This window comes from Ictidomys tridecemlineatus, chromosome 7 (genome assembly GCF_052094955.1).
Source record: "Ictidomys tridecemlineatus isolate mIctTri1 chromosome 7, mIctTri1.hap1, whole genome shotgun sequence".
NCBI classification, from domain to species: Eukaryota; Metazoa; Chordata; class Mammalia; order Rodentia; family Sciuridae; genus Ictidomys; species Ictidomys tridecemlineatus.
In genome coordinates, this window is record NC_135483.1 from 266,882 (window position 1) to 284,589 (window position 17,708).

At 46.4% G+C, this 17,708-nt stretch overlaps 2 protein-coding genes across 12 annotated transcripts in view; both read left to right on the forward strand.

Annotated features, from left to right (window-relative positions):
* The first annotated feature begins 2,449 nt into the window (after nt 1–2,449).
* Znf251 (zinc finger protein 251) overlaps nt 2,450–17,708 on the forward strand; it is a 56,966-nt gene continuing 41,707 nt past the window's right edge. The window contains exons 1-3 of one of the 9 annotated variants that reach the window (XM_021723049.3): nt 2,450–2,582; nt 9,007–9,226; nt 9,639–9,752. In XM_021723049.3, coding sequence (XP_021578724.2) covers nt 9,100–9,226; nt 9,639–9,752 — 241 coding nt within the window. In that variant the 5' untranslated portion in view covers nt 2,450–2,582; nt 9,007–9,099. The other 8 variants (XM_040293426.2, XM_078016427.1, XM_078016425.1 and 5 more) reach the window with 8 other exon arrangements.
* On the forward strand, nt 2,451–4,466 carry Commd5 (COMM domain containing 5). Of its 3 annotated transcripts, none has more exons than XM_013356783.4 (2): nt 2,451–2,582; nt 3,499–4,466. In XM_013356783.4, the coding sequence occupies exon 2, from the start codon at nt 3,551–3,553 to the stop codon at nt 4,223–4,225; it is 675 nt and encodes a 224-aa protein (XP_013212237.1). In that variant the 5' UTR covers nt 2,451–2,582; nt 3,499–3,550; the 3' UTR covers nt 4,226–4,466. The 3 variants fall into 3 exon arrangements, with proteins under 3 accessions (XP_013212237.1, XP_077872566.1, XP_021578754.1); XM_078016440.1 differs by having other exon boundaries at nt 2,493–2,582; nt 3,294–4,466; XM_021723079.2 differs by lacking the exon at nt 2,451–2,582 and adding an exon at nt 2,613–2,918.

Sequence of the window (17,708 nt, forward strand, 5' to 3'; positions counted from 1 at the left end):
GCATGTGTGAGTCACTGAGTTCAACCTCAGTACCACACACATAAATAAATAAATAAATAGATAAATAAGTAAATAAAATGTTTCATGTCCCTCTATAACTAAAAAAAATATTTTTAAAAAACAAATTAGATTGGAATGGAATAAAAGAACTTGAGTTTGCCTGGGTTATGACTATCAGGTGACCCTCAAGTATTGTTGAATTGCCACCACTGAAAGTGGTGTAGCTTGTGAATTCATTGTTATTCAACAAATTCTGACATTGTGGAAAAATGCAAATGGTTTTGGTTTCTGTTGGAGGCACAGCTTGCTCATGGCATGTATGCATACAAGAAAAGGGAAATTTGGACACAGACTCAAAGGAGAAAGTACCACATGGAGAAGGAGCAGACTGAAGTAAGGCCAGGGGTCTTCCAGAGGTGGGAAGAGTCAGGGAAGGGTCCTGTAGGCTTCAGAGAAAACACATCCCTGGGGCTGGGGATGTGGCTCAAGTGGTAGCCCGTTCGCCTGGCATGCGTGCGGCCCAGGTTTGATCCTCAGCACCACATACAAACAAAGATGTAAAACTAAAAAATAAATACTAACAATTAAAAAAAAAAAAACACATCCCTGCCAACACTTTAATCTCAGACTTCTAGCCCTGGAACCATTAAATCCATCTCTGTTGTGCCACCAACACTGCTATAGCAGCCCTGGAAATATTCAGATATTTTATAAAACCTTTTGGTTTATAACTTTTTGTTTCTCATAGAGAAATACCTAGGATTGGGGACTGGAGCTGTGGCTCAGTGGTAGCGCACTTGCCTAGCATGTGTGAGGCACTCAGTTCGATTCTCAGCACCATGTATAAATAAATAAAATAAAGGTCCACCAACAACTAAAAAAAAAAAATTAAGTCCTTTTCTGTGCAATTCAATATAAAAAAAAAAGAAAAGAAATACCTAGGATTGCAATTTCTAGGTCCTAGAGTATCTGTATCTTTAAGCTTTTCTGTTGTTTTGCAGTACTGGGGATGAGTCAAGGGCCTTGGGTATGCTAAGCAAGTGCTCTGCCACTGGAATGCATCCCCTACCCCGTATGCTTAAATTAAAAGAAACTGCTAAGCAGTTTTTCAAACTAGTTGTCTAGTTTACACTTCCACAAACAGTAGATAGCTGATGCAATTACTGTACAAACTTTCCCAAATATGTATAGTCAGTTCTATTTCAGCTCTGCTGAATGGGTGAAATGATATCTCATTGTGGTTTTAATCTGTACTACCACACTACCAGTAGAGGCAATAATCCTTCATGCAATTAGTGTGTGTGTGTGTGTGTGTGTGTGTGTGTGAGTGTGTGTTTAATTCTAGTAAAATCTTTTTATTATTGATTTGCAAAAGTTCTTTATATATTCTGGGTATCAGGCCTTTGTCTGGCACGGGGCTTTGAATATTTCCCCCACTGTATGGCTTTCCTGTTTTGTTTTTATTATTATTATTGAAAGTGAAAGCCTTTTTAACTTAAAACTCACTAACAGGCATGGTGGCACACCCCTGTAATCCTAGCTATTCAGGAGGCTGAGGCAGGAAGATCACAAGTTAAAGGCCAGCCTGGGCAACTTAATGAGAACCTGCCTAAAAATAAAACAAAAAGAGTCTAGCCAAGTATGGTGGTGCACACCTGTAATCCCAGCAATTTGAGAGGCTAAGGCAGGAGGATCACAGGTTCAAGGCCCAGGAAAATTGCCACAGTGAGGAACCTCCCATTTCCTGTGCCCATGGGGTTTCAGCAGAGTGCAGCTTTCCCTGCCTGTGATGACCACGCGTGGCCCGCTCCCACACCTAGAGCTGGCACCGTACACGGTGAAACTGCCGCCTCTCTGGACCCTCGGCTTTGACAACCCTGCCGACTGGAACTGGTCGTTAAAGTCCTTACCTGACCAGTTCCAGCGACTCTTCGCGTTCATCTCAGTGCTCTGGGCTCAGTATTCCGTAGCCTTGCGGCTGCTTTCTTTCTGTGGCCCATTTATATGTCACTGTGGGAAGTGGGTGTGCCTAGAGGACGACAGCCGGCTTACGCCACCAGACAACTCGGGAGCGCTCAGCGAACCTCCACGGCGGCCCGGGTCGAAGGCAGGCTCGCTCGGTCGTGGCCCTCGGCCCGCGCTCCACCTCGGTGGGCAGCGGCGTCGCCCTCCTCGCCCTCCTCTTCCGAAGGCTTTACGGGGCCCAGGCTCGCACAGCCCCACACGACAGAACTTCGGAAAACCAGAGTCAAGCACCTGAAGTGGACTCTGCGGGAGCCACGGCGTGCCTGAGAACCGCGCCGAGCAGCTCGCCCGGCTTCCCTCTCCCTGCACCGCGGAAGGACCGGAGCAGCAGAAGGGAGCGAGCCCGCAGCTCCGACACGCTGTGCCGCCGGGCGGGCCATAGAGCCCCGCCCTCCGCTTTGCTAGAGCGGCCCGGAAGTGTCTCGCGCCCCCGTCCCCGGCCCCGGGGTCGCGAACCATAGAGCCGAGCGCTCCTCTTTCCTAGAGAGGCCCGTGAGAGTCTGGGGCCACACGGAGGCCGCGCCCAGCTTCTGGCTTGCTGCAGCGGACCGCTCCAGGTGCGGGGGCGTGGGGACGCGGGGAGAGGGCACTGGGACGACATCCCCGCGGTGGCGTCGCGAGCGGAGACCCGGCCCCTCGGTGTGGGAGATGGCCCTACGAGTTTGCCTTGATCGCCGGGCGGACACGGCCGCGGGGTGCGAAGGGCCGTTTATCCGGAAGAGGGGAGCCGGGCCTGGGCAGCGGCAGCACGTCAGAGCCCAGGGGCCTCTGAATACTCGTGAGGGAGCGCCCCGCTCCCTCTACCCAGCTTGTCGAGGTGGACCGTGCACTCTCCCTGGGGCAAATGTGTGAGCACGTCGCCAATGACGACGTTGTCGCCATTGTTTTTTCAGGTAGTGCCACAGCCCTCTTTACGTGGTGCACTGCTTCTACCTGGTCCTCCTGCAGGGGAGGCTGAGTGTAGCCCCTGTGCTAACGCGGCCCTTCTTAGTGGACAGGTTTAGACTCTAGTTTTTGGCTTGGGCAGCTGCATTTGTAGGCTGGATTTCCTTTGTGAGGTGAAAATGATTAGCTCTTGCAGGGACGTTGTGAATATTCTGGGTTGAGTAGTGCGGGGTCCCAACTGCCGTGTCCTGTGCCTGCGGGTATTTCTCCTACCTAATATAATCTTGAATCTGTTAGTTTAGGATTTACATACGCTCTCTTTTTTTTTTCTTTCTTCTTGGTTCTCTTCCTTTTCACCCACTTCCCTACCAACTCCTGCTCAGACGTCACTTCCTCTGAGAAACCTCCCCTCTTATCAGGACCCAGGTGGGCCTCTTTTCCACCTGCTCACGGGGTCATTTCCCTAGCCCCTTCACACCTACTGTCATTGATACTTCAAACCATCAGCATCCTAATGGTGGGGTCCACATGATCCTTAAGGTCCTAAGGATGTGGCAGTCACTGGCCTTCCCTCCCCCTTCCCTTCAGGGAGCTGTGGCTGGGACCTCCCCTCTGGCTGATCAAGGAGGAGGAAGCAGCGATGTCTGCCTTAGGGACTGCAGCTCCATACCTGCATCATCCTGCTGACAGTCACAGTGGCCGGGTCAGTTTTCTGGGGCCCCAACTCCCTCCAGAGGTGGCAGCAATGGCCCGGTTTCTGGGAGACCTGGACAGGAGCACATTCAGAAAGTTGCTGAAGCTTGTGGTTAGCAGCTTGCAGGGGGAGGACTGCCGAGAGGCCATGCAGCGCCTGGGTGCCAGTTCCAGCCTGCCAGAGGAGCAGCTAGGTGCCCTACTTGCTGGCACACACACACTACTCCAGCAGGCTCTCCGGCTTCCCTCTCCCAGCCTGAAGCCTGATGCCTTCAAGGACGAACTCCAGGAGCTCGGCATCCCCCAAGACCTGGTTGGGGACTTGACCAGTGTGGTTTTTGGTGGCCAGCGCCCCCTCCTGGACTCTGTGGCCCAGCAGCAGGGTTCCTGGCTTCCCCACATTGCTGATTTTAGGTGGAGGGTGGATGTGGCAATTTCCACCAGTGCCCTGGCCCGCTCCCTGAAGCCAAGCATCTTGATGCAGCTGAAGCTTTCAGATGGGTCAGCATATCTCTTCGAGGTTCCCACAGCCAAGTTCCAGGAACTGCGGTACAGTGTGGCGCTGGTCCTGAAGGAGATGACAGATCTGGAGAGGAGGTGCGAGCGCAGACTGCAGGACTGAGCCTCCCTTGTCAGCACTGCAGCTGGTACCAGAATACAACTTGCATTTCCTCTAATTGGATGCTAGACTGCATGTCACCCCTTCCCTAGGTTTTTTGTTTGTTTGTTTCTGAGTGTGGTAAAGTGACAGTCTGGGGTCCAAATCAGGGCCCTCTGAATATGCCTTTGCTCAGCCTGACCCCACTAAGCATCTGGGCCCTTTTTCTTGTTTGCTTTCATAAATGCTATTTTTAGTGTGGGCACTTTTGTCTGTCTTAAATCCCTGCCCTTGTGGGGCTGATATCGTTGTGGGTTGGGAAGAGGGGGAAACATTACAAAATGCCATAGTAAACAGTGGGTACAGCTTATCAAGGGGTGACAAATGTGTACTTAGTTTTGTGCAAGGTGGGGTGTAGGGTGTGAGGGCATGCTTGCCCCTATAAGCTCTATCATGGCTGGGCTTCCTGGAGAACATGGTATCTGAGCAGACTTGAAGGACAGGAGTTAGGGGAATGAAGTCCAGTGGGGGACCAGCTGGTGCACAGGTGATGAGTAGAGAGAGACCATGTATATTGGATGTCATGTGATTCCAGCCAAGTTGGAGGAGGTCATTGGAGGGAGGTAAAGCTGGGGAGGGTACACAGGTCAGGTCTGAGAAATTCTGCTCAAAGGATTGTGGTTGAAGTCTAAGCCAATGGGGGAATCTTTGAGGGTTTTCAACAGAGGAAGGATGTACTCTGGTGGTTGTTTTAAAAGGATAACACTTCTATTATTTAAAAGCATAACATTATCCAGGGGTGGTGGTAAATACGTGTAATCCCAGGCACTTGGGAGGCTGAGGCAGGAAGATTGCAAGTTCAAGGCCAGACTCAGCAAGTTATTGAGACCTTTTCTCAAAATTAAAAATAAAAAGGATGGGGATGTAGCTTAGTGATAGAGTGCCCCTGGGTTCATTACCCAGTTCCATGAAAATAAGTAAGTAAAAGGATAATACTGCTGCTGTGTTTAGAGTAGTATGTAGGGGAACAGGGAGGAGGTTGAGAGTCCACTGTGAGGGGTGCTGTTGTAAGGTGGAGCTGCTGGATAGGGTAGGGGGCCTTTCTGAGTGCCTCCAGGGTAGCTATTGGGGGGTGGCGGGGGGCGCAGTGTATGGCCAGCTTGTAGTTCTCAGAATAGCCATTCTCTGGCTAGGGGTCTTAGGGCTGTCAGACTATCTGCTTGAGGGGTCCCTGCTTTCCTGCACTTTTTTGGTTGGTTCTCTGCTGAGAAACCAGTTCATACATCTCATAGGATAATCAGGCCTAAGTGCAGGAACTTCTGAGAACAGCAAATAAACTTTGCTGTTCCAGGCCAGCCTGTTACCCACATAGGCTGTTTGAAAAATGCTTGGTTTCTGCCATCTCAGCAAATACCTTTTCTTCTCTTGAGTGAGAACTACAGCTGTGGCAACTTAGGTGTGGGCCACAGGGAAAGGAAAAGGCTGCCTTTTGAGGACAGAGGGCTGCCAGGGAGGCTGCTGTGTTTCTAGAGCTGGAGGATTCAGAGGCTTGGCTCAGCTAAGGGTGCAGAATGCCCCTGTGTCCTTCAGCCTCAGCTGGGTCCCCCAGGACCACTGGCCCACCTAAAAGGGAACAAGGAGATCCAGACCCGCAAAAAAGGATGTACACAAGTAAGCAGAGTGGCCATGCCAACCTTATCCAGTGACAGAGCTTTTTATGTCACATACTTCTGATCTCAACTATTAGATGTGTTGGAGACTATGTACTCATGATACATTTGAAAACAAAATAGGAATGTAGAAACAAATTTTTTTTTAAAGAGAGAGAGAGAGAGAGAGAATTTTTTTAGTATTTATTTTTTAGTATTTGGTGGACACAACATCTTTGTATGTGGTGCTGAGGATCGAACCCGGGCCGCACGCATGCCAGGCAAACGCGCTACGGCTTGAGCCACATCTCCAGCCCGAAACAAAAATTTTTTAATTAAGTCCCTCCATACAGTGGCACTGAGGCCAAAGGATCCCAAGTTTGAAGCCAGCCTGGCAACCTAGTGAGACCCTGCATCAAAATAAAATTTTAAAAATGGCTGGGAATGTAGTTCAGTGGTGGAGTGCGCCTGGGTTCAATACCCAGTACTGGAAAGAAAAAAAAAAGTCCCTTTGCCCACATGTAAAGCATCTTGACACTGCTATGAGACTATCTAACCATCCACATGGCTCTGTGGTAAAGTTCAATCCCCAGTACTAAAAAACAAAAACAAAAAGAACAGAGAAAAAAAGGTGCCAGGCAAAGGAGTCAGTGAATTCTAGGTACACCACTTCTGGACTTCTAACATGAGCCCAAACACATTGGCTTCACTTGCTTTATCTTTTCAAGCTTTTTCACGAAAACAAACTTACAGCCCTTACCTCCACTGGCCAGGGCTCTAGGCACACACTGAAAGGGCAGAGGCAGAGGAGTCAGGGGAGCAGGAAATACCATGTTCCACCTCACAGAGGGGCTTTGGTGTACCCTGCAGAGAACTGACCTTTCACTTAGCAGTCTTCCTGTCTGCTTCTTAAGAAGGGAGAGAAACTGTTAAGGAAAACTGTATTCAGGATGTAATGCTTTGTAAGGTCAACTACCCAGGACCACCTCAGAAGGCAGAGGGGAGATGGCAGCCCAGGCACATGGGGACATATAGGCCATGAAGCTGGTGGGGGAGTAGATGGATAAGAAAACTTGAGTTTAAGGGGACTTCTGGTGAAACTGACCTATTAGGGTTCTTGTTAAAATGGGACAGTGCATAAAAGAACATGGAAGCTGGAAAGTTGTTGTGGTGAGCAAGCTATGCCATTAACACAGACTGCTCATATTTGTAAATTCTACCATATCAGAATTTCTTGAATAAATTCACAGGCTACATCAGTTTTTTCATCACCTTTAATTTACTGATACTTATGGTGTGACTGTGGTAATCACAAATTATTCTGTTCCAATTTTAATTACTAATATCGTTAATTACTAATATCTGTAATTTATAAATCCACCAAAGTGGATTTATAAATTACAGAACTGTTAGGGAAGGGCTAACCATGGCCTCAGAGTTTGTTTATTGCAGTGCTGGGGATGGAACCAAGAGCCTTGCGCTTGCCCCGTAAGCGCTCTCTACCCATGAGCTATATCTCCAATCAGCCCTTTTTTATTTTAAGACATGTCTAAATTGGCTAGGCTATTATTAACTTGCAATCCTCCTGCATCACCCTCCCGAATCGTGCGCTTTTTTCTTTTTAACATTTTTAGTTATTAATACAATGCCTTTATTTTATCTGTTTATATATGGTGCCAAGAGTCTAACCCAGGGTCTCGAATGTGCTAGGCGAGCGCTCTACCGCTGAACCACAACCCCAGCCCCAGCCCAAGATTCCCCATGAATCTTGGGAAAATATATAGAATGGATCCTATTATATAAAGTTCTAAGATACAATCAAATAATTATGTCACTCAGAAGTTATTAAGATATTATAAAATTGGGCTGGGGATGTGGCTCAAGTGGTAGCGCGCTCGCCTTTGTAAGGTTTATTTTTTGCAGCACTGGAAATGGGTCCCCAAAATCCAGGCCAGCGCTGCACACTGAGCCGCAGCACATCCCCAGGTTGTGCATAGCCAATTTGGGGCGTCAAGGTCATCCCTTAGCTTCATCTTATTTTTACTTCCCTGTAACCCCGCCGTACTACCTCCTTCATTTTACCAAGTGCTACCTTGAACTAACCTATTGACACTGTCGGGAGACTGCGGAGATGAAGCACCTTTAGCGCGGAACCTGGCGGGCTGAAGCCGCGGGTGAGCCAGGACCGCCCTTCCCCTCCCGCAGTCCGCGGACCACCGATGGCTTGGCTCCGTGGAGTCCTAGACCAGCCCCGGAAATGCGTGGGGCGGGGCTTCATCCCGTTTCCGGCTCGGTCTCCAGGGAAGGGCTGCCTGCGCATGCGCAGCTAGATCGTCTCGCCCCCAGGCCCCGTCTCCGGCTGGTCGGCGCACTACGCTGCTGCTAGCTGCCGAGCTCGGTCTTGGGGCCCGACGCTTCCTGCAAGCCGGCACCGAGGTGAGGCTCTTCGTGGCTCCTCCCGCAGTGCAGGTAGCCGGCGGCGGCCGGGCCGGCAGCTGAGAGGGTGTCACACGAGAAGCCACGCACTAAGCGAACGAGTTCGATGATTGCTGGACGCGCCGGCAGGCAGGTTCCGGCCAAGGGCTCTAGTGATGCTGGGGACACTGGGGGAGGGGGCACAGGCGGCTCTCAGAGCCTGTCTGGGGCGCGCGCCCGCGTCCGGCCACCCGAGAGGCGGGGGTGAGACCGGGGCGTCAGTCCACGCTGGGGCTGGGTCCTCGAAGCCCCGGGTAGCGGGAGGCCTCAGGGCGCGGCACGCCAGCCTCAGGCCCGAGATTGGACGGCCGGAGCTGCAGCTCCCGCCCCGCCGGCCCTCCTGCACACTGGCGGGAGCGGTCCTAGGGTGTGGAGAGGGTACACGCTGGCCCCAGGAGGCCTCTGCGAGAATGCAGGCTGCCTCCTTCCTCTGGTCGCGTCCCCGCTGTTCTTGCCGAACACGCCCAAGTCTCCCGAGGGAGAGCGGGGTGGCCGCAGACCGTGGCGCCCCCTGCTTTCTCTCGGATTCCGTGGCGGTCGCATCGGGGGATGGCAGCCGAGTCCGGCCGGGAGACTTGACGTTCCTCCCCGCCATCGCAGTGGGAAGCCGTCTCCGGACCTGTGAGCTCTGAGGTGGGGGAAGCCGAAGAGTTGATAATGTGGACCCACGTCCTTCCGCAGGGGTCGTGGCTCTGAGCTTAGTGGGTCCTGGCTCCACAGCCCCTCGGACCGTGAATCCGCATCCAGGAGCGCGCCGGGCGGTCCCAGGGCGCGATGCCGCTGACTTTCCAGGACGTGGCAGTGTACTTCTCCCCAGCGGAGGGGCAGCAGCTGGGGCCCCAGCAGCGGGCGCTGTACCGGGATGTGATGCTGGAGAACTATGGGAACGTGGCCTCCCTAGGTGAGAACTACATCTCCCTCTGGATTCTGTAGCGGGGGTGGGGCAGGGGGAGGGTGTCCCTCTCTAAGGGGGCTCTTGGGCTGCTTTGGCTTTTTGGATCCCAAAAAGAAGGTCCTGCCCTCATCCCCGGGTACCAGTCTGATCTCTGCTGAAGGAAGACTGGCCGTGAGAGAGCCTTGCTGCCCAATTCGAGGGACTTCGTTCCCTTTGCCAGTGGCCCAGTGGTGGTGTTCCTCCCCCGCCGCCCACAGGAGAACAGGATGAATTCTTCCTAAAAACAACAACAACAACAACACTTAAGCCCCTGGCTTTCCCTGACCAAGCATGGCAGCAAGCAGGCACTTCTCACCTGGCTTGGGAGACCCGGTGGGCAGAGGCCACACAGGCTCACCCAGGTTTTCACCCTCAACAGGATTCCCTGTCCCTAAGCCAGAGCTGATCTCCCAGCTGGAGCAAGGCGAGGAGCTGTGGGTCATGGATCTTCTGGGGGCTGAAGAATCAGAGGTCTTGAGAAACTGCCGAACAGGTGAGAATGGGCGGGAGGCTATCCTAGGAACCCCCTCCCAGTTCTACCCTCATTGCAGCAGTGAGGGCGGTTGGGTTGTTGTGCTTAGTCCATCCTCTCCAAGAGCAGATGCAGTCACCACAGACATGTGGCATGTGCTCCTTGTTTACAAGGGCTTCCCTTACTGCTCCATTTGCTTTACTCTAGAAAATGTATGCAGTGCCCAGTGCCCGTTGTAAGCGTTTTGTGGCACCTTCATTCTCTTCTTTACATAATACTCTTTCTTGCTGGCTTTCTTTTGACAGTTTCTATGGGTTGCATGTCATGTCCTTTTCTTCTTCACCTTTTCTTTCCTCTACCTCAGTTTGGTCAGTAGTATTCTCTCTCTTTCCTTCTTGAGACCTGTGTCCTCATGTGCACATGCTTTTGCTCTCTCACTATCAGTGTGTTGTGGGCTGGTCTTGAATTTATGGACTCAAGCTTCCTACTGCTTCAGCTCCTGAGTGAAGTCACAGTTCCTGAGTCAATAGTATTTTTTTTTTTTTTTGGTACAGGGGATTAAATCCAGGGGCACGCAACCACCAAACCACATCTCCCCATCCTATTTTGTATTTTATTTAGAGACAGGGTCTCACTGAGTTGTTTAGTGCCTCACTTTTGCTGAGGCTGGCTTTGAACTCACAATCCTCCTGCCTTGGCCTCCTGAACCACTAGGATTACAGGCATGAGCCACCGTGCCCAGCAATAATATATTTTTAAATGTGTACTTTTTTCTGTTGGATCTAGCTTCTCTACCTCAGCTACTGAGGCTTGTTCTGCTTTCTACCTTTTTCTTCTCCTTCCTCTCATTTTTTTATTATTTTATTGCTCTACACTGTCAGAACATGTAATTCCTTTACCCTTTACAATTACTCCTAGTCCCACCTTTGATGTTGTTTTTTGCTGTTAAGTATATAATTTTTTTTACCTTTTAGTTAATTGTTGAACCTTTTACCAGAAATTTTTGCATCATTTCTCTGTTGGCTGGAGCTTGTCTTCCAGTTACTCAGAAAGACTCTTGTAAATAATATGCCCCAAGTTTATGCACATTCAAAACCACCTGTTTGAAGCCTTTTGCTTCTGGCAGTGGGTGCTAAAATTGTTGACTTGCGATGCTTCTTTTTATAGACAGTTGGAGTTATAAGACTGAAAGCATGGCTGTAGTTGCATTTTGGAAAATTTTAATGTTATATTTTTGTCATCATTTAGTCCAAGATATTATGTTTTGTGATTTCTTTGACCCAATGATTAGTTGGATGTGTGTTACTTTTCAAAACAGTTGGTACTTTCCTATTTCTTATTGTTGTTGACTTGTCATTTAATTCTACCAGGGTCAGGGAACCTATTCTTGTATAACTTCATTCTTCTCGTTTTTGCTTGCTCTTATTTTATGACTCTAGGGTCTCTCCCAGTAAGTATACTACATGCATGTAAAAAGGGTGGGTTCAATGGGCTGGGGCTCAGTGGAAGAGCACTTGCCTAGCGCATTCGACGTGCTGGGTTCGATCCTCCGCACCACATAAAATTAATTAATTAAAAATACTTTCTTTATTTTTTTAAGGAGAGAGAGAGAATTTTAATATTTATTTTTTAGTTTTTGGCGGACACAACATCTTTCTTTGTATGTGGTGCTGCGGATCGAACCCGGGCCGCACACATGCCAGGCGAACACGCTGCTGCTTGAGCTACGTCCCCAGCCCTAAAGACCTTTTTTTTAAAAAGGGATGAGTTCAAGTAGCAATTAGGTCAAGGTGCTTCATGGTACTATTTATATATCCCCCAGCCCTTTGCTCATTTTATGTATAGTTATTTTATTTATTTATGTATTTATTTATTTATTTTTGGGGGGCCAGTACTGGGGATTGAATTCAGGGATACTCAACCATCGAGCCACATCCCCAACCCTATTTTGTATTTTTTAGAGACAGGGTCTCACTGAGTTGCTTAGCACCTCGATTTTGCTGAGGCTGGCCTTGAACTTTTTAATTTTTTTTTAGTTGTATATGGACACAATACCTTTATTTTATTTTTATGTGGTGCCGGGAATCAAACCCAGTACCTCACTCATGCTAGGTAACTGCTCTGCCACTGAGCTACAAACGTGGCCCTGGCCTTGAACTCTTGATTCTCCTGCCTTAGCCTCCTGAGCCCCTGGGATTACAGGTGTATACCACCACACCCAACAGTGTAGTTATTCTTTAGTTACTAAGAGAAGGTGTTAAAATACCCACATGTGATTGTGGAATTGTCTTTAATTTTCTCAGTGTCTGGTTCATGTACTTTGAAGCTGTGTTATTTGTATTATTTTCACTTCTAATCATCATTTTTAGGGATAAGAGGATCCCTTATCATCTCTGGTAATATATTTGGTTCTGACTATATTTCATCTGATATGTCATAGCAGTTCTAGCCTTAGCCTTATTCTTTTTTTTTTTTTTTTTCTTTTTGGTACCGGGGATTGAACTCAGAGGTACTCAACCAACCCCCAAGCCACATCCCCAGTCCTATTTTGTATTTTATTTAGAGACGGGGTCTCAATGAGTTGCTTAGCAACACTGGCTTTGAACTCTCTGTCCTCCTTTTTCAGCCTTCCCAGCCGCTAGGATTACAGGCATACACCACCGATTCTAGCCTTAACTGTTAGCATGGCATATATTTTTTCGTCCACTTATGTCAACCTCTGTCTTTACACTTAAGATCTTCCTAATAGCATTACAAATAAAAGGTAAGGTCTTTTTTTTTTTTTTAATCCATCCTAACAATCCTTATCTTTTTTTTTTAACTTTGTTTTATTTATTTATTTATTTTTATGTGGTGCTGAGGATCGAACCTAGGACCTTGCACGTGCCAGGTGAGCACTGTACCACTGAGTCTTTTTAAAAATTTTTTATTGTCATAGAAGTATAACATGCCTTTATTTTTATTTTTTTAGTACAGTGCCTCACCTGTGCTAGGCAGGCACTCTGCCACAAAGCTATAGCCCCAGCCCCTTATCTTTTTTTTTTTTTTTTTTTTAAAGAGAGAGAGAATTTTTTAATATTTATTTTTCAGTACTTGGCGGACACAACGTCTTTGTTTGTATGTGGTGCTGAGGATCGAACCCGGGCCGCATGCATGCCAGGCGAGCGCGCTACCGCTTGAGCCACATCCCCAGCCCAGCCCCTTACCTTTTAATTGTAGTGCTTAATCTATTAATATTTAATGTCTCGTTGTGTGTGTGTGTGTGTGTGTGTGAGAGAGAGAGAGAGAGAGAGAGAGAGAATGGGGATTGAACCCAGGGCCTTATGTGTGATAAGCAAGCACTCTACCACTGAACCACATCCCCAGCCCTTTTTTTTTTTTAATTTGAAACAGGGTCCTTTTTATTTCTCTTTTTTGCCTTTCATATTATAAATCTCAACCATCCCTTCCATCCTTTATGATAAAGTTATATGTAATATATCTGTGTACATTTGAGACAATATTATAATTTTCTTTTTAAATTGTCATAGATGATTAACAGCAGAGTTATGTCCTGATGAACCAATCATAAGTTGGAAATCACTTAGTGCATCTAACCTACCAAACATACCAGCTTAGCAGCACAGCACACTGGAGAGTACAGTTGTTACCCTGTGATCTTGTGCCTGCCTGGGTGCTGTGACTTCTGCCACTGCCCAGCATTGCAAGAGAGATCATAGTGCCCAAGAAAAGATTAAAAATTCAAAATCGGAAATAATATAGTTTCTATTGAATATATATCACTTTATGCTGTCATAAGATTGAAAAAGTCTTATGCAGAACCCTGGGAAGTTAGTGCTGTACTTTGAATCTGCATTATCCCTCAAAGGTCAACGTGTAAAAGGCTAAACTGAGGAGCCATTGGGAGGTTGGGCTTGGGGGAAGAAGCAAGGTCAGTGGGGGAATGCCACTGGAGAGTCTCTGGGACCCACTTCATCCTGTCTATTTTGTGCCTGGCCGCCATGGAGTGAACAGGCTGCCATGCTAGGCTCCTGCCACAATGCGTACTGCTGCCACAGGCCCAGAGCACAGGCCAAGTGACTATGGGCTGAGACTTCTGAAACTGTGGTCAGAATAAGTGTCTCCTCCATTTACCTATCTAAGGTATTTCATCACAGTAATGAAAACCTAACAGTTGAGGAACCATCTGTATGTAGTTTATGAAAAAATAAAAGAAAAAAAATAGACTTTTTGCTGCTTTGACATGTAAGGAGCTTAGAAGTTGCTGCGGGATTCTAACAAGTGAAGAACTGAATAAACTGGAAAATCAGTGACTCTTGGATCAATCAGAGTTGAGATCCCAGGGCAAACCAGTGCACCCAAATTGGATAGGCAACACAGAGTCATGATTTGTGAATAGGAACCTCCAGGGAAACTGGTGCAGGTAGGAAACCTGAACAGAAATGGACAATTTGACAAAAGCTCAGTGTGGACAAGTCTGAGCTATAAAAATGACAGGAGACCTGTCATGGAGGCTCATAAACGTTTGAGGGCGGGTTTTTTTCCTTTTACCACCAGAAGTGTGATGAATCCCACAGTGAACATTGGGGGAAATCTCTCTATGCTTCTGGCAGGAGAAAGGGAAAAGAAACTTCTGAAATATGTCAGAGCACTATTCCTCATAAAGCTGTTCTCTAGAGAGATGGCCTTGCCAGAGCCTGCCTGACCTGAGCAAGGAAGCTCCCAGCCCAGCACTCTGTTCTCTCTGACCTTGTGAGGGCCCAGGAGCACAGGCTTATGGTGCTGCATGCCTCATTGCACAGCCAACATGGCAGCACTGAGGCATGGGTGCCACAGCTCGCTTACCCAGCTTGTCACATCTGCCTTTTAACAAAGACCTGTAAGACACTGAAAGGAGAAAAATGCAGAGTGGAGAGACTGAACAAGCATTAGAATGAGAGTCATAACTGGCAAGAGTGTTGGAATTACCAGATCAGGGATTTTTTTAAAACTAATATGACTAATGCTTTAGTGGAAAATGTATGTTGTACAAAAACAGATATATAATATAGGCAGAGAGATTGAAATTCTAAAATAGAATAAAAAATGCTAGAAATGAAAAACACTGTAATAGTAATGACAGATGTCTTTGATGACTCACTAATAGAGTGGTTAGGGTTTTGAGTATAATGTTATTTGAAGGCACACTTGGATTAGTTGTAAGTGCAGATAGAAAACCAATTAAAAACAAAAGTACAAGACAAGTTTAATGAATATGGTGACAAGGAGACAAAGTGGAGTATTAGAAAATACTCAAAACCACAAAGTAAGACTGGGTAGCCCAGTGATAGAGCATTTGTATAACATGTATAAGGCCTTAGGTTTGATCCCCAGCAGTGAAGAAACCATTTTTAAAACCAGAAAATGCAGAAAAAAATATAGAAGACAAACAGGAGCAAAGATCAACTGTAATATATAAAACAGGGACAAATGTTGTAGATATTAATTTCAACAATAATAACAATATTAGTCTTTTTTTTTTTTTTTTTTTTTGCTGGGGTATCAAGGATTTAACTCAAAGGTGCTGGGCCACATCCCCAGCTCTATTTGAGACAGGATGTCACCGAGATGCCTAGTACCTTGTTTTTGCAGAAGCTGGCTTTGAACTCTCCATCCTCCTGCCTCAGCCTCCCAAGCTTCTGGGATTACAGGTGTGTGTCATTGTGCCCAACTCAACAGTCATTTTAAATGTAAGTGTGGTGGCCCACACTTGTAGTTCCCACTGCTTGGGCTAAGGCAAGGGAATTACTTGGGCTCAGGAGTTCAAGGCCAGGCTGGGCAACATAGTGAGACCCTGTCTTGTTGTTTTTTGTTTGTTTTGTTTTGTTTTTTGTTTTTTTAAGGACAAAAATAATCTTCATTGATCAGTAGATGATAGAGACCATCAGAGTGGGTCAAAAGCAAGACCTAACTATGTCTTCTACAAGAAACCTCTTATAAACATAAAAATGCATATAACTTAAAAGTAAAGACATGGAAAAACATGCTAATAGAAATCAAAAGAAAGAGGGAATGTTTACATTATTTTCAGTCACAGCAGACTTCTGAGCAAGGAAAGGCACCAGGAAGAGAGGAATAATGCATAATGATAAGGGGTTTATACATCAAAAAGACAGCAATTCCTGGTGCACCTAACAGCAGCAACAGAAAACAAAAGGCAAAATCTGATAGTCCTGCTAGGGGAAAGAAATGAATCTAGTACTATAGTTGGAGACTCCAGCTATTGTCTCTATCTACAATGGACAGATCCATCTTCAGAAAACAAGGATGACACAACTGAGCTCATTACCATTCATCACTGGGATAGACATCCACAGACTCCTTCATCTAACAACAGCAGGTTTGTTCTGTTTTTATGGTGATGACGATCAAACTCAAGGCTTTTTGCATACTGACCAAGTGCTCTACCCCTGTACTACACTGCCAGCCCGGATAATAGTCTTCTGAAGTTCACTTGGAATGTTCAGCAGACAGACCATACTCTATGCTTTAAGCACACTTTGATGTGTTTAAAAGGATAGACTGCCAAATGTGGTGGCACATGCCTGTAATCCCAGCTACTCAGGAAGCTGATGTAGGAAGATCACAAATCTCAAAAACTGCTTGGGATGTGGATCAATGGGTTTAATCCCTAGTACTGAAAGGCTGGGTTCAATCCCAAATACTGAGAGAAAGTGTACAACATGTGCTGGCAGACCACAGTGATATTAAAACTAGAAATTAATAACAAAAATATAGGTAGAAAATTCTGAAATTTTGGAGTATAAAGAGCATGCTTTTCTCCGCCCAACCCAGTACAGGGGGTTGAGCCCCAGGTGTTCCTCAGCCTTTTTTATTATTTTTTTAATCTTGAGACAAGACTTAGTTGCGCAGGCTGGTCTGGAACTTGGGGTCCTCTTACCTCAGCCTCTCTTGTCACAGGGATTATAGGATAACATGCTCTGCTACACAGCATACTTCTAAATAATGGGTGAGTCAAAGAAGAACTCTGAAGAAATTTTTAAATATTTTGAATTAAATGAAGATAAAAATAAAAAAATAAAAATAAAAAAATAAAAAATAAAAAAAAAGATAAAAATATCGCCTAGCAAATTCTGTGGACTGGAGTGAAAACTTGATGAGAAATTCTGGTCAGTGAATGCATTTATTGAAAAGAAGATCTTAAAGAGCTAGGCATGGTGGTGCAAACCTGTAATGCCAGCATCTTGGGAGGCTGAGGCAAGAAGATTGTGAGTTCAGAGCCAGCCTCAACAATTTAGCAAGGCCTAAAGCAACTCATGAGACCCTGACTCTAAATAAAATATAAAAAAGGGCTGGGAATGTGGCTCAGTGATTGAGTACCCCTGGGTTCAATCCCTGTGTATATATATGTCAATATTCTAAGCTTCTACCTCAGGAAACCAGAGAAAAGAAGAGAAAATTAAATCCAGAGTGAACAGAAGAAAAGAAATAATAAATGTGAAAATGAAAACAGGAAATCTGGGCTGGGATTGTGGCTCAGTGGTAGAGCGCTCGCCTAGCACAGGCAGGACACAGGTTCGATCCTGAGCACCACATAAAAATAAAGGCATTGTGTTGTGCCCATCTATACCTAAAAATGTTTTTAAAAAATCATGAAATCAGTAGAGAAAAATCAATAAAACCAGGAGTTGGTTCTTTGAAGAGATCAATAAAGTTGATAAGCATCTATCCAGATCAAGAAGGACAGAGAGAACACAAATCACTGATATCAGAAATGAATGGTTCTTGTGACATGGAGAGGTCAAAAGGATATTATAAACAGCACTTTGCTCACAAATTGGATAACTTAGATGAATTGAACTAATTCCTTGGAAAATCAGTCTCTCCAAACTCACTCAACAATAAGTAGACAATCTGAATAGGTCTATGTATATTAACGAAATTGAGTCAACAATTAATCTTCCAAAACAGTTCCCT